This window comes from Hippoglossus hippoglossus, chromosome 14, assembly GCF_009819705.1.
Source record: "Hippoglossus hippoglossus isolate fHipHip1 chromosome 14, fHipHip1.pri, whole genome shotgun sequence".
NCBI classification, from domain to species: domain Eukaryota; kingdom Metazoa; phylum Chordata; class Actinopteri; order Pleuronectiformes; family Pleuronectidae; genus Hippoglossus; species Hippoglossus hippoglossus.
In genome coordinates this window covers 12500612-12513066 of record NC_047164.1, presented here as the reverse complement: position 1 = coordinate 12513066, position 12455 = coordinate 12500612, and the positions used below count along the sequence as shown (strand labels likewise).

General features: G+C 40.1%; 1 protein-coding gene across 1 annotated transcript; it reads right to left on the bottom strand.

Moving 5' to 3' along the window:
* Positions 1 to 4173: 4173 nt before the first annotated feature.
* Positions 4174 to 8824, bottom strand: angptl5 (angiopoietin-like 5). Its single transcript, XM_034606359.1, has 8 exons — positions 8605 to 8824; positions 7324 to 7495; positions 7058 to 7161; positions 6870 to 6963; positions 6612 to 6715; positions 6408 to 6528; positions 4704 to 4889; positions 4174 to 4593 (listed from the first exon to the last, which is right to left on the bottom strand). The coding sequence occupies exons 1-8, from the start codon at positions 8719 to 8721 to the stop codon at positions 4274 to 4276; spliced, it is 1218 nt and encodes a 405-aa protein (XP_034462250.1). The 5' UTR covers positions 8722 to 8824; the 3' UTR covers positions 4174 to 4273.
* Between the last annotated feature and the right edge of the window lie 3631 nt (positions 8825 to 12455).

Genomic DNA, 12455 nt, shown 5'->3' with positions numbered 1-12455 from the left:
GTGTGTGTGTGTGTGTGTGTGTGTGTGTGTGTGTGTGTGTTTTAGTATCACTGATTCTGGTGATAACATTGTTGGAACTCTGGCTCTTTGGGTGGTCTTCTGTGTGCGTTTTTCCAATGAATCCACAAATGCACACACACACACAGCTGTGTTTGCTACTCACACCTCAGCTAAATCTCTTGGCCGAATTTTCCCTCAAAGGTAATTATGTTATTTCACTTCTGCATCACACTCACACACTGTGGGTCTTTAGAGCCAGGAAACCTGCATGGCAGGGCAGGGCAGAACAGAGGTGCTGCCTCCCTCTAGTGGTGATGAATTACTGCATTCACAGTCTTAAAAGGATAGTTCACCGAAAAATGAAAATTCACCCATTAGCTGTTGACCACTATGGTGGGGTGGGTTTGAGTGTTTGAGTCCACAAAACAGTTTTTGTAGTCTCAGGTGTAAAAAGTATTGGAGGATTGTATTTGATATATGTAGATTTTTGTAATGTAGCCATTATAATAGGATTAACTCATTATACCAAATGCAATTTTCAGTTGTTCTTATTTTATTGTATTGCAGGAATGTGAACAAAGTCTCATGTAGCTTCATTTACCTGTATGCGGACAGTCACGTTTTTGATTTTTCTCTAATTACGCCACTTAAACATACTTCAACCAATTTCAATTATCATCACAACACTCAGCTTGAGGACATTTCAGCTAGTAAACCACTTAGTTCAAATATTTATACTTTTAAACATATTAAACTTTTCCTGCAATATTCTGCTTCATTATGGGTTTCTATGGGATGCTTCTAGAAAGTTGATACAAGGACAGGTTCCTTTAATCTTTTTTATCACACATTTTCTGCTTGAATCAGCAAAGCCTTTCACCAGTTTAGCATATACACTGCATATTCAGCAGGAAATGCATTTTCTAGTTTTCCGAAATATCTCCAAAATGACAGAGAGAAACAAATACTATCATTAACTTAAAAAGTGAATAAATTATTCTTGTGTTATACAGTGTTTCTTTTAATTTGTCCATTGCATTTCAATCGTTGAGGCTAGACCTTTGATCTTTTTAATATTTTGTTATCTTCTTCTTTGTTCTGTATGATGTCAATGACTGAACAAAGAGATCAATGTCACCATTGTTATCAAATATTACAGCGGGAATGGTAAATGGTAGGTTATTTTCAGTCAACAGCATTTGGAAAAAACATTTTCTTTCAAAAGTGTTGTCCACAGCATTGACATTGAGAACCAGCATGGAGAAAGCAGTAAAAATAAAGGATATACTCCACAGCAATAACTTCAGCTATAAAATATATGGCTTTAATGGAGAGGGAATGTTTGGCAAAGTCGTCAAATGTGTCAACCTATCCACGAGAGAACATGTGGCGATAAAAATCCACAAAAATCTACAAGATGAAGACATTCAGAGAGAAGTGGCGATGTTACAAAAGATCAAGGCTCTTGACCCTGACCAAAACAACATCGTGAAATTCATTGAAAATTTCTGGTTCAAAAACATGTCTTGTCTGGCTTTTGAAATGCTTGACAGGAGCCTTCATGCCCTGATGAAAGAGAATAAGTTCACCCTGAAGATCCCTGAAATTGGTTACGTGACTCAACAGCTACTGGTGGCATTTGATGGCCTGAAGAATATTGGGATACTTCATACGGACCTGAAACCTGACAACATAATGCTTGTCAATCACACGAATCTGCCGTTCAAAATCAAGCTGATCGACTTTGGTCTGGCTCTTCCAGTGAGCCAATTGAAAGTTGGAATGACCATGCAGGCTACTGCATTCAGGGCTCCAGAAGTAGTCTTGGGCCTCCCCTTGTCAGAGGCTGTCGATATGTGGGGAGTAGGCTGTGTCATGGCATATATGTACTTTGGCAATAACCTCTTCCCTAACAGCTGTAAGTATCATTGGATGGAAACTGTGGTGCGCTTGCTGGGCCAGCCAGATGATCACCAGTTACTTGCTGGAAAATACAGCCGGAGGTATTTCATCTGTGATGATCAGACTGGAGTTTGGAGACTAAGGACACAAAAGGAGTACCATGGCCGTACAAACATTGCCTGGACGCGTTTTAACTTGGCTAAGAATTTGGAGGATGCAATAAAAGTAAACGAGCCTGAAGATATGGCTTTTTTAGACTTCCTGAAATGCTGTCTGCATACATCAGCTGAACATAGAATTAGTCCCAAGGATGCTCTTAATCACCGTTTTATAACAGGGGTTCACCTGGTTTATGAAGAGGAAACCAAACATCTGGATAAATCAAACGATTCCCCAGACCAAGAGGATTCCCATGCTGTAGATATGGATTATGAAACTGAAAGGGAATCAGCCAATAACTCCTGGTGGGATGAAGAGACACGCCATAAGAGAAATTTTGGGCTCTGTTTAAAGTCCAATGAAGGTTCAGCGCCCACAGGCTCGGCATGTACATCAGCAATGACCTTGTCCTGCAGTGAAGGGTCTGAACTGATGAGGATTTCAGTTGGGGAATCCTACAGACACCGGAGAAGTTTAAAGCTGTGTGTAAATGTGAAAGAAGGTTTAACCTCCCCTGGCCTGGCCTATATCAGCAATTATCTCATCCTGCAGTGAAGGGTCTGAACTGAATGAGATTTCAGTTGAGGAATTCTACTGGCCTGTCAAAAGAAATGAATGAACTCCCTGAGAGGTCCAGGCATAAGCATGTATACACTTACATGCAAAATCATTACAATTCAGGACCTCAGCAGCAACGAACAAGACTGGCCCTTATGGAGCCTGCCGAAAAAAGAAACTATTTTAAGCGATATGCAAATATTTCAGCACAATTAAAAGGAGATTGGTTTTCATCTTTAGTTGACTAAAGAACTAGTCATCATTAAAGTACCACATTGTGTGTACGTACACTGTACATTTGTATGTATGTATGTGTGTATGTATTTTATAAGTTGTGACCACAGAAACACACACTTTAAAAGTAATGCAAATATTTACACAGGTTGTATATATTCAATAGGTGACAATGGATACATATTTAGAAAACGAAATGACTGGAATATAATCTATAAATAAAAAATTACATACATTTATACAGGGATACTGGCCTACATATATTTCCCATTAGTGATTACCTTTTTATTAATTTTTAAATACTTGAAAATATGACATTTAAAATATGCATGGCAGATGGTTCAGTATCTTGTTAGCTAAATTGATACTCAGATATCTAATATTTAAGTGTCAACTTTGTAACTTTATTATAAAACTAATACTCATATTTAATATCAACTTTATATTAATGGGGGACAGGTTTTCTATCTATCTATCTATCTATCTATCTATAAGCACTAATATCAATGCACACACTAAACAAAATGTGTTGAGAAATGTGCAACATCTGCTTGTTCAAAAAAGACTTTAAGTCCCATTGGTGTCAACTTGGATTGTTCCCAGGTGGATGGAGTCGAAGAGAATATGGCTACTTGGGAATGAGTTATTATTGGAAATTAGTTATTATTGGTACCCTCATGGTTGAATGCACTTATTGTAAGTCGCTTTGGATAAAAGCGTTAGCTGAATGAAATGTAATGGTCAGTACAGTGGCTGAAGACTGTAAATAATCCTAAACTCTTAAAAACCTCAGAGTTTCCATTTGAAACTCTTTGAAAAAGAGCAAAAAACTAAATCTGTTGTTCTGCAATTAACTTGGATGATGTCCGTCATCTCCAACAGGTGAGGCTGCTGCTGTGTATTTATTATATTAAATATTGTCCTTCTGGAATGGCTTGGTATGGGAATTTTTCACTTGACCAGGGCATCAGCTTCATCTGCTGCTTGATGAATTCAGGTTTGCTGCTTTTCACCCTTTTCACACCATCTATGATATGTGTAACATCTGTATGGGATGTTCCCACAGTGGAGAGAGCGCTCTGCTTATCCGTGTGATGCAGACTTCACCTGTCCTCAAGTTTTGGCAACCATGGGACCTGAGGCTGCTTTTTAATAAGCTTTTGTAGATTTTCCACGGGACACAGCTCTCTGCGACCCGGACACTCCCACTTTTATTTACAGCCAATAGCTATTGATTTCCGTTTTTTTTTTTTTTTTATTTTGTTTGCTTATCTAGTTTTGGTCGTGTAGTTTTGTTTTGAGATAAACACCCCTTAATTGAATGATTTCAGAAAAGGTTTTATTAAAACTTTGTGGTGTACAAAGATGCAGTGCAACTTATACAGTACTCAATCTGTGCTCTTCTGTCTCTGACAATGTGTCAATTGTTGGTTGCAATCCTCCTGATCTTTATCGTGACAGATTTGATGGTGTGAGGGACCCCGTTCTGTCTCCAGGTGTCCCACAGAATGTTTGTCCTCTGCCCTTGGCTCTGCTCTGCATCCTCAGGAGAGCCGTTGAGGTTTGCCAGTCCGCACTGGTTGAACCACCATCCTGTCTGGTTGTGCTGAGTGCTGCAGCTCTCCACCGTGCGGTTGTCGATAGAGCAGAAAGGGTTGCAGCCGTCGTTGTCCACGTCTGAGGCGCTGAACGGAGCCGTGTCCTGGTTCTGCTCCTGTTCATAGCCACGAAATGCATCGCCTGCACAAAAACATAGACTGAAATGCACGTGGGCATGGAGGAAACGCATGATACACAGTGGGACCACATTTGTCTGGGGGTGAGTCTTGATTTATTCAGTCATACCCTACCTGCACTGCCTGCATATCGGCCCAAGTGTATACTGAAGAACTGGGTTTCATTGTCCAGGCTGAAATCATCATATGATGCATAAGAAGTCACATCATAGTGGGAGGTCAGAGCAACATGAAGCTGGAACCGAGTTTCTTTCTGGTTTACTATGTAAAACACCTTCTTTAGGCCCAACCAGTGTTCTCCTAAACACACACAAACACACACATACAAAGAAATAATATGATTCTTCCATCACTGTCAGATGCAAAACATGATCCCCAGCATCTGTAGACTTTGTTTAATGAGAGATACCTGAAGGAAATCTGTCCAATTCAAATTATGAGATATTATTCTGTTAAATGAAGCTACAGGCAGCTGATTAGCCTAGTTTAGCACAGAGAGTACGGATTAGTAGAAGCAGCTAGCCTTGACTTTAGCTGTGTCTCAATTCAGGGGCAGGATCCTTGCATCACAGTGACTGTCCTGTCATTATAGAGGCGATCATTGAAAGCCTCTATGGACCAAACCGTCTTCAGTGTCGATTTGGCCTTCACAGACACGGCCCACAAAGGAGGTGGTCTTCATGGTCAAGGTAGACTGTGTCCTCAGAAGGATGTGGCCCCTGATTTGAGACACAGCTTTTGTGCAACACAAGGGTTAGTGTGTTTACCTTCAAAAAGTTAGCTTTGCAAAGATTCTTGATGTGTTTGCTGGATGCTGGAGCCAGCTCTCTATGGCAGTTTTTTTATTTTATAATTTCAAAATCTTTAATAATTTTCACACCACATGTTTCTACTTATCGTAACAGCCTAAAGTACAGGGGCCAATAATGACGCTCAAGTCCAGTAATTGTAGGTCTCCAGCAATAACAATGTTACACCATTAGTTACACTTTATAAGGGTTGAAGATACCCCCTGTTGGCTGGCTGCAGTACAAGTCATAAACTTCCTGCTCTGTTATCAGATGGGACATGGACCAAACTAAGAATACAAAGTATCAAAGATGGTGTATGTCATTTTAGGTAGTTCCTATCACAGTGTTGTTTATGTTAGGTGCTCAGTTTTCCTGTAAGTTAGTTTTTTATTATTTCTTCCAAGGAGGTTAGGTGTTTACCCCTGTTCATTTGATTGTTGGTTTGTTTGTAAGGAAGATCAGGGAAAGACTACCATGAAACTTGATGAAAGGATGCCGTGTAGGTCAGGGAAGAACCCCCTTTAAATTTTGATGCAGATCTCGATCAGGTGGCGGATCTAGGAATTTAGCACTTTTATCAACATTGCAGGATAGGGCATTTTTTGACATTTCACTGATTTCCCAGGTAGTGATTACTTACATATTTAAGGCACTGTTTTTTTAAGTGGGTGCAATTTGGTGCAGCTTTCCAGGAGTTCGGGAAAGACTGAGGCATGAAGCCAGACATCTAACTGATGTGAAACTTATTTTTTTGAGCTATAGTTTATGACATACTGCTACATTCTGCTTATTAATCAAGCTTTTGCCATTAGCGCATCTAAGGAAGTGAAGTTGTTCCAATAATGTAATGTTTTAAGTGTTTATATTTCTTTGTGATGATATTCATCTAAAATGATCAAGGTTGCACAGTCACCATTCACCCAACAGCTGTTGATGAACCTTCAGGTGGCACACCTTGCATTGGCTGCTGTTGGTTAAATGCATGAGACAGGAAACATGCCCTGGTTACTGTGCTGCAGTGCCCAACCTGCAAGGTTTCCAAATCCATCGGCATAGTCAGCCCACGGTCGTTTGAAGTCAGTCAAACCATCAGTCCTCCTCTGCACCACCGTCCATCCACCTCCCATATAGTCCATCTCACAGAAAACCTGCAGGATAAGCTTTGATTTAGCTACATAACGATGACTGATGAGCGAGCGGCAGACTCTGAATGACTGAATGAAGCATGTACCTCAAATGAAGAGTCAGTGTTCTCTGGGTGGACGATGTAAATCCCACTGGGGATCTTGGGGACGACTGACACAAGACTGTCCTTGATGTCGCTGCAGTCTCGTCCTGATCAAAGCAAACTTGCTAAGTACCTAAGTACCTAAGTACAGTATTTCAGTAAATCCATGTAGTTATTTTCCATCCCTGGAAAACTTATATTTATTTATAAGACCCAACTGTATGAATCTTGTACCGCTCTATGTGTTTGTGTGTGAGTTACCATGGGACTGCACAGGTCTCACAGAGTAGATCTCGCTGTTGCTCCTCTGAACCTCGAAGCTGAGCGTCTGCACTTTGGTCATCAGCTCTGTGACCTGGAAATGTGTGACACTACTGTATATGAGGCCGGCCAATCAGGCGCTTAGAAACTCATGTCGCTAACAGGAGAAAAGAAGACTAAGACCTTACCTGACTGCTGAGGATGTCCAGAGCCCTCTGCTGCTCCTCCATCACGTCCCTGATCAGCTTCCTGGTGCTGCGTCCAAACGACAACAGAGACTGCTGCAGCTGGCCTGCACACACACACACACACACACACACACACACACACACACACACACACACACACACACACACACACACACACAATCATTTTAGATAGATAGATAGATAGATAGATAGATAGATAGATAGATAGATAGATAGATAGATAGATAGATAGATAGATTTTTTACCACAGACTGAATGTTTCTCATCCCGCAGCAGCTTGACTGTGACATCACACGGGATGGAGCATGTTTCCCGACCTTTGACCCCTTCGACAGGTGTCTGGCCTTTGACAGAAGCGTCAGAGAAGTCCTCACTATCTATTTCTGATTGGTTAAAACCCGTGCTATTTTCTGTGTCCTGGAAATAAAGAGAAAACCAAAGTGAAATTTTGATCCACCATTCTGTGATGTATAACTGTGACAAGCCTGGGATATGTTACTTCGGGCACATAGACGATTACAGATTGAATCATTATTCTTTGTTTTTTCTTGTCTGCTGGACTTTGTCATGGCGGGTTGAGCACAGTAGAAACAAACTTGTGTCAACTGCTTCACACTTCACATGGAATAATTGTACTTTTTTTCTCCACTGTATTTATCTGTCAGCAGGTCCTTTACAAATTCAGATTTTCATATACTTGAAATATGACACACTCGAAAGATATGATGTTTTGTCATAGATAAAACTCCCCTTAAACTTTGTGTTTCACCTCTGGAAAAGTATGTCTTTTCAACTGAGGCTGGATAGATGGACATAATGAGAAGAAAATCCACATTTGAATGTTATAAATAAAATTATTTATTACAATTTTGACATAAAGTGGAGTATAGTTTTCTCTTTGTTTCGCTTTATGTTTATTTGACATCTGTAGCATATTTTGTAATTATTATGTTAATAATAAAAACTGTTTATGAAGATGTTTTAATTTGGAATTAAGTATGTTTTATATTCTTGTAAAGGAAGGAATACTTTGACATTTATTTCAATACAAAACAACTTGTTGAATTTTCTAGAATCAACACTTTCAAAAAACTGTGTAATTTCTTGTGTTTTTCAAAATACAGACACTTATTTCTTGAGCAGTTTGAAATATTATAACTCTGTGCCTGCAGAATGGAGTGTTTAGATTCAATTATTGGCAAAAATGTCATTATACAATTGAGATTTCTGAGCTCAATCAGCCATACACATAGCATTAATCATCTCCACCTTGACCTACAACAACAAAAACGCTCCTTTAAGTTTAATGCATCAGTGATAACAATCCTGTAATACTACACACAACATATAATATTGATGTAAAACAAAAGACAAATCATGACCTATGATCCGTCCACGATGCCAAAATCCAAGCTCTTAAATCTCTCTTAGTTTCCGGAAGAACGTCACCATAATAATTCCTGACAGTGACAAGACAGACGACTGACCAGAGTCGAAAACATTTTTGACACGCATATTGTACATACTGTGGAGGAGAGCGGATGAGGCAAAAGGAGCAGGAGGACAATTGTTGTCCACATCATGCCAGACGTGTTTGACTGTGCTTCTTTCCTCCAGGAGCGAAGGGGCTGAGCCCTCTCCATTCCGTCAGCAGCAGCCACTCCTCCATTCAGGCTCAGTTTTCCACAGAGTCTGCACTTTCCCCTTCACGTGTCCATCCCTCTGTCTCTCTCATCTACCAGAGTTGCCCCTGCATCTCCTCCTCCCTCCAACTTGTCAAACTTTACACTCTCCTCTCTTCCTTCCTCCACCTCGCTCAGTCACTCCCTCTTTTTTTCTTGTAAACACTCATGACAACATGCTCTGTGAGATGAGGTCAGATTCGTAAAAGGGCCGGTGATAAAAGTCTGGATGTTTCTGTCAAGTTGCTGAATGTGCTTTTTCCAGATTTGTGGTGAGGAGTGATTACCTTCCCCCTCAATCTGTCTATTACCAGCCGTCTGTGTTTTACAGGTTATATCCTGCCAGCAGCATGAGAAACAGATGTGGAAAGAGGGGAAGTGGGCAGCTCGTTTTAATGCAGGAACACTTTCTCTGGGCTTGTCTTTGTGTGGGAGCTGCAGCTGAAGGTAGGGTGTCTCTGCATCTTCTGCTCATATTTCCTCCCTGTTACACCCCTCTCCTCTCCCTCTGACCGCTGACTCATACATCTGAAAACAGCCTCCCGGAGGGTCAGACCAATTAGGCCAGTTAACAGGGCCGTTAAGAGGTGAAGAAAGTGGGAAAGCAATGGAGAGCAACAGCACATTCCAGTCAGGGGTCCAGCTGGAGCCAGCCAGCCTGTTGCTTCCTCGGAAAACTGGGCCGCTAGTGCCAAAGAAAAGATTCGCTGTTGTTCTGAACCTGTGTGAGTTTACAGCCACGGTCAGAGAGGAATGTGAAAAGCCTGGTGCCGCAGCCCTGGGGCCCCCACATCTGTCCTATGTTACATGCCCTATAAAGCCACCTATGCATGTGAATGACACATCATATCTGAACAGATACACATAACAGCCACATATTGAGAATATTCAGTCTGTTAATCAAATGCTCGTCTTGTGTCTTTGTAAAGGTTTGAGATATTAAACAATTTGAAAAACCACAACTGGTTGTTTTTTACGTCACAAGTTTTATGGACAAAGCAACAAGATGCACAACTCAGGGTTTCGGATTTTATTTACCCACAAAAATGAGACAAGGCCACGTGAACTAATCAACTAAAAACCCCAAAACAAAGATTTATCTGAATGTTACGCTCAGCTGACATACTGACCAAGTGCACATGGTCTAACTGTGTCTGCTTCTCTCCACTTTTTGGTGTTTTCAAAGCTTTGCGTGAGATGTTTGAAGTCCAATTTGAACCTGATTCAGTGTGTGCCCTCTATCCAAAGAATCCTGAACTCTCTGTTGTCATAGCTTCCACTTCACCCCTTATACGAGATGTTAGAGTCCACGTGCTTCTCCGTCCTTTTCTCACAGGGTCAAAAATGTCACGTGTTTCCTAAAGCTGGAAAAAAAAGGGATATAAACTCAAAGGGGTCCTTTTAAAGCTTTATTAACATATGGAGGCACTTCCCAGATTTGTGTGACTCTTTACAGGAACCATAAATGTCCAATTACAGCAGAGAGCACCCCCTCCCCTTTCTGTTTTGGATATAATTACACTTAAATATTTTTTTTGTTTTATTTAATTTTGTGTATTAATTTTTTACTTCTAAAATGTCATAATAATTTCATCTGTGTGTGTTTTTTTGCATGTAACCCTGTGCGTGGGTTGGTGGGTGGGCAGGGTGCTGGGGATGGGGATTTAAATGTATCAACGTACAACGTATCTCTTTCTTTTGTGGAATAAAAACTGTTAAACCCAATAAAATATATTTACCAGTAAAAAGGCCCTAAAAGAGGTTAACAAAACAAAATGTAACCGAACGTACAGCAAACAGAAACACAACAGCAACTGGTCACAACAAAACTGACCCAACTAATGACACAAACCTTAAAGATAATAGAAGTTAAGATGAAAAATGAATGTTTATGTAGAATTCATGTATGTGAAAAAAATGTTATATCCCTAAACACAAACTCAACCTGTGTTGTTTGATTAACAAAATGAGAGCTGTCTGTAACTGAATATAAACTTGACTTAGTAAAAGAAACATTTGATAAGGTGAAATAATGCTAATTATTCCTACAACAGACAAAAGACACAACCTCAATCACTTGGATTTTCTTGGACCATCACTCAGTATTATTGTATTAATCATGACACAACTCTGTCCAATACGCTCTGTATATCCCAGTCCTGACCTCCCAAATCAATATTTAAAAATGAAATCAATTAGAAAACAATATTTTTCATCCCAATGGCTTTGTTTGTATGAATGGGCACCGTCCGCTGGTTGAAAACAGTGTGGATATGATTTTGCTGAACACAGATTAAACCCTGCAGAGAGAATAAACAATCAGATCTGCTCTGTGTTCAAACTGCTGCTGGACTGTATTTGTGGACCTACTTTACATCACTATGACAGTAACAATAAACAAAATATGCTGCAGGCGTTAAGGTGAGATAGTGCCATCTAATGCCCACTGGCATGTATTACATTACATATATATATATATACAGTATGTTTGCTTTATGTCATGGTGCATAAAAAATATGCGAAAAAAAATGTATTTGTACGTCACATCAGAAACTGGTGGTTAAACAAACCTTTCAGGGGTAATCCAAAACTAACCAGCATAGACTGGTTTGTTAAACCACGCTTGCTGTGTTGTCGTCCTCTTTTTGTTGCTAACAGGTAGGAAGGAAACTTTCTTTCTTGACCTCAGAACATCAAAATGTTTTGTTAAAAGTCAGTAAACAGTAAACTGTGCATGAAAACTGCATGACCAAATGGTGAAATCTAACTTATTAAACACAATTCCTGTTTTCACTCCTTTACATTTAGTTTTCACATTTTGCTCTTTATGTTAAAGCCTCTGAAAACATATTTTTAAATTCGAAATATACTCTATAACTTTAAATACCTGAACCAAACAGGCAACAATCTAAGATAGTAGGAGAAAGGTAGAACGTATGAGTTCATACATATTAAGTGTCAGCTTATTGCAACTCAGAATTTTAGCATTGTTCTGTTTACAGCAAATGGACAAAATGGACAGAATAAGTCCCATTCAACCATTTATACACACACTCATACACCACGAATGCAGTGGTGCTTATTTTGCACACATAATTCATACAGGAGGAATTTGGGGTTTCGTATTTTGCCCAACTGGAGGGGATTGGAACACCATCCTCCAGGTTAGTGGACGACCCCCTCTACCCCCTGAGCCACAGCCATCCACTGGGTGTTTCAAATTGTATGTTAAATTGTGATTTGAGTTATTTATTTCTCTTTAAAATAAAAAAATAGAGCATTTAATTAGATCTATATTTTTAGTCTCCATGTCCAGTAGAGTCTAATATATAAACTCTGGTGAATTAGGATTATTAGAAATAACTGAACGAGTCATTGGATGCACAATAGATTATAGTCCCACATAGAACCAGACATTATATTGTTGAATTCAATTTGTGGGCCAGCTGAGTTCTGGCTCGTCGTTGCACATGTTTTCCACTAGAGGGCGGGACACTGCGGCTGCTGCGGTTGGGGTTGGCCACACCAGGGAAGGATGTTTTCTCAATGCAACTTCCCAATGACCCCCCGACCCCACCCCACCTCCTCCAAATGCAGCATGCCAGACTCAGGCCCACAGACAGATGAGGTCCCATCTCCCAGAGTTGTAGAGTTGTTCTTAGGCCTGTTTGTGTGCTTTGAAGTGGAAATGTGGA

What these genes read in the sequence shown, in the direction of transcription:
- angptl5 (XM_034606359.1), bottom strand. Translation starts at nt 8,721, where the DNA reads ATGGAGAGGGCTCAGCCCCTTCGCTCCTGGAGGAAAGAAGCACAGTCA. An exon ending in ACACTGACTCTTCATTTGAG is followed by an intron (nt 6,529 to 6,611) that starts GTACATGCTTCA and finishes CTTATCCTGCAG; the next exon opens with GTTTTCTGTGAGATGGACTA. An exon ending in CCGATATGCAGGCAGTGCAG is followed by an intron (nt 4,594 to 4,703) that starts GTAGGGTATGAC and finishes GTTTTTGTGCAG; the next exon opens with GCGATGCATTTCGTGGCTAT.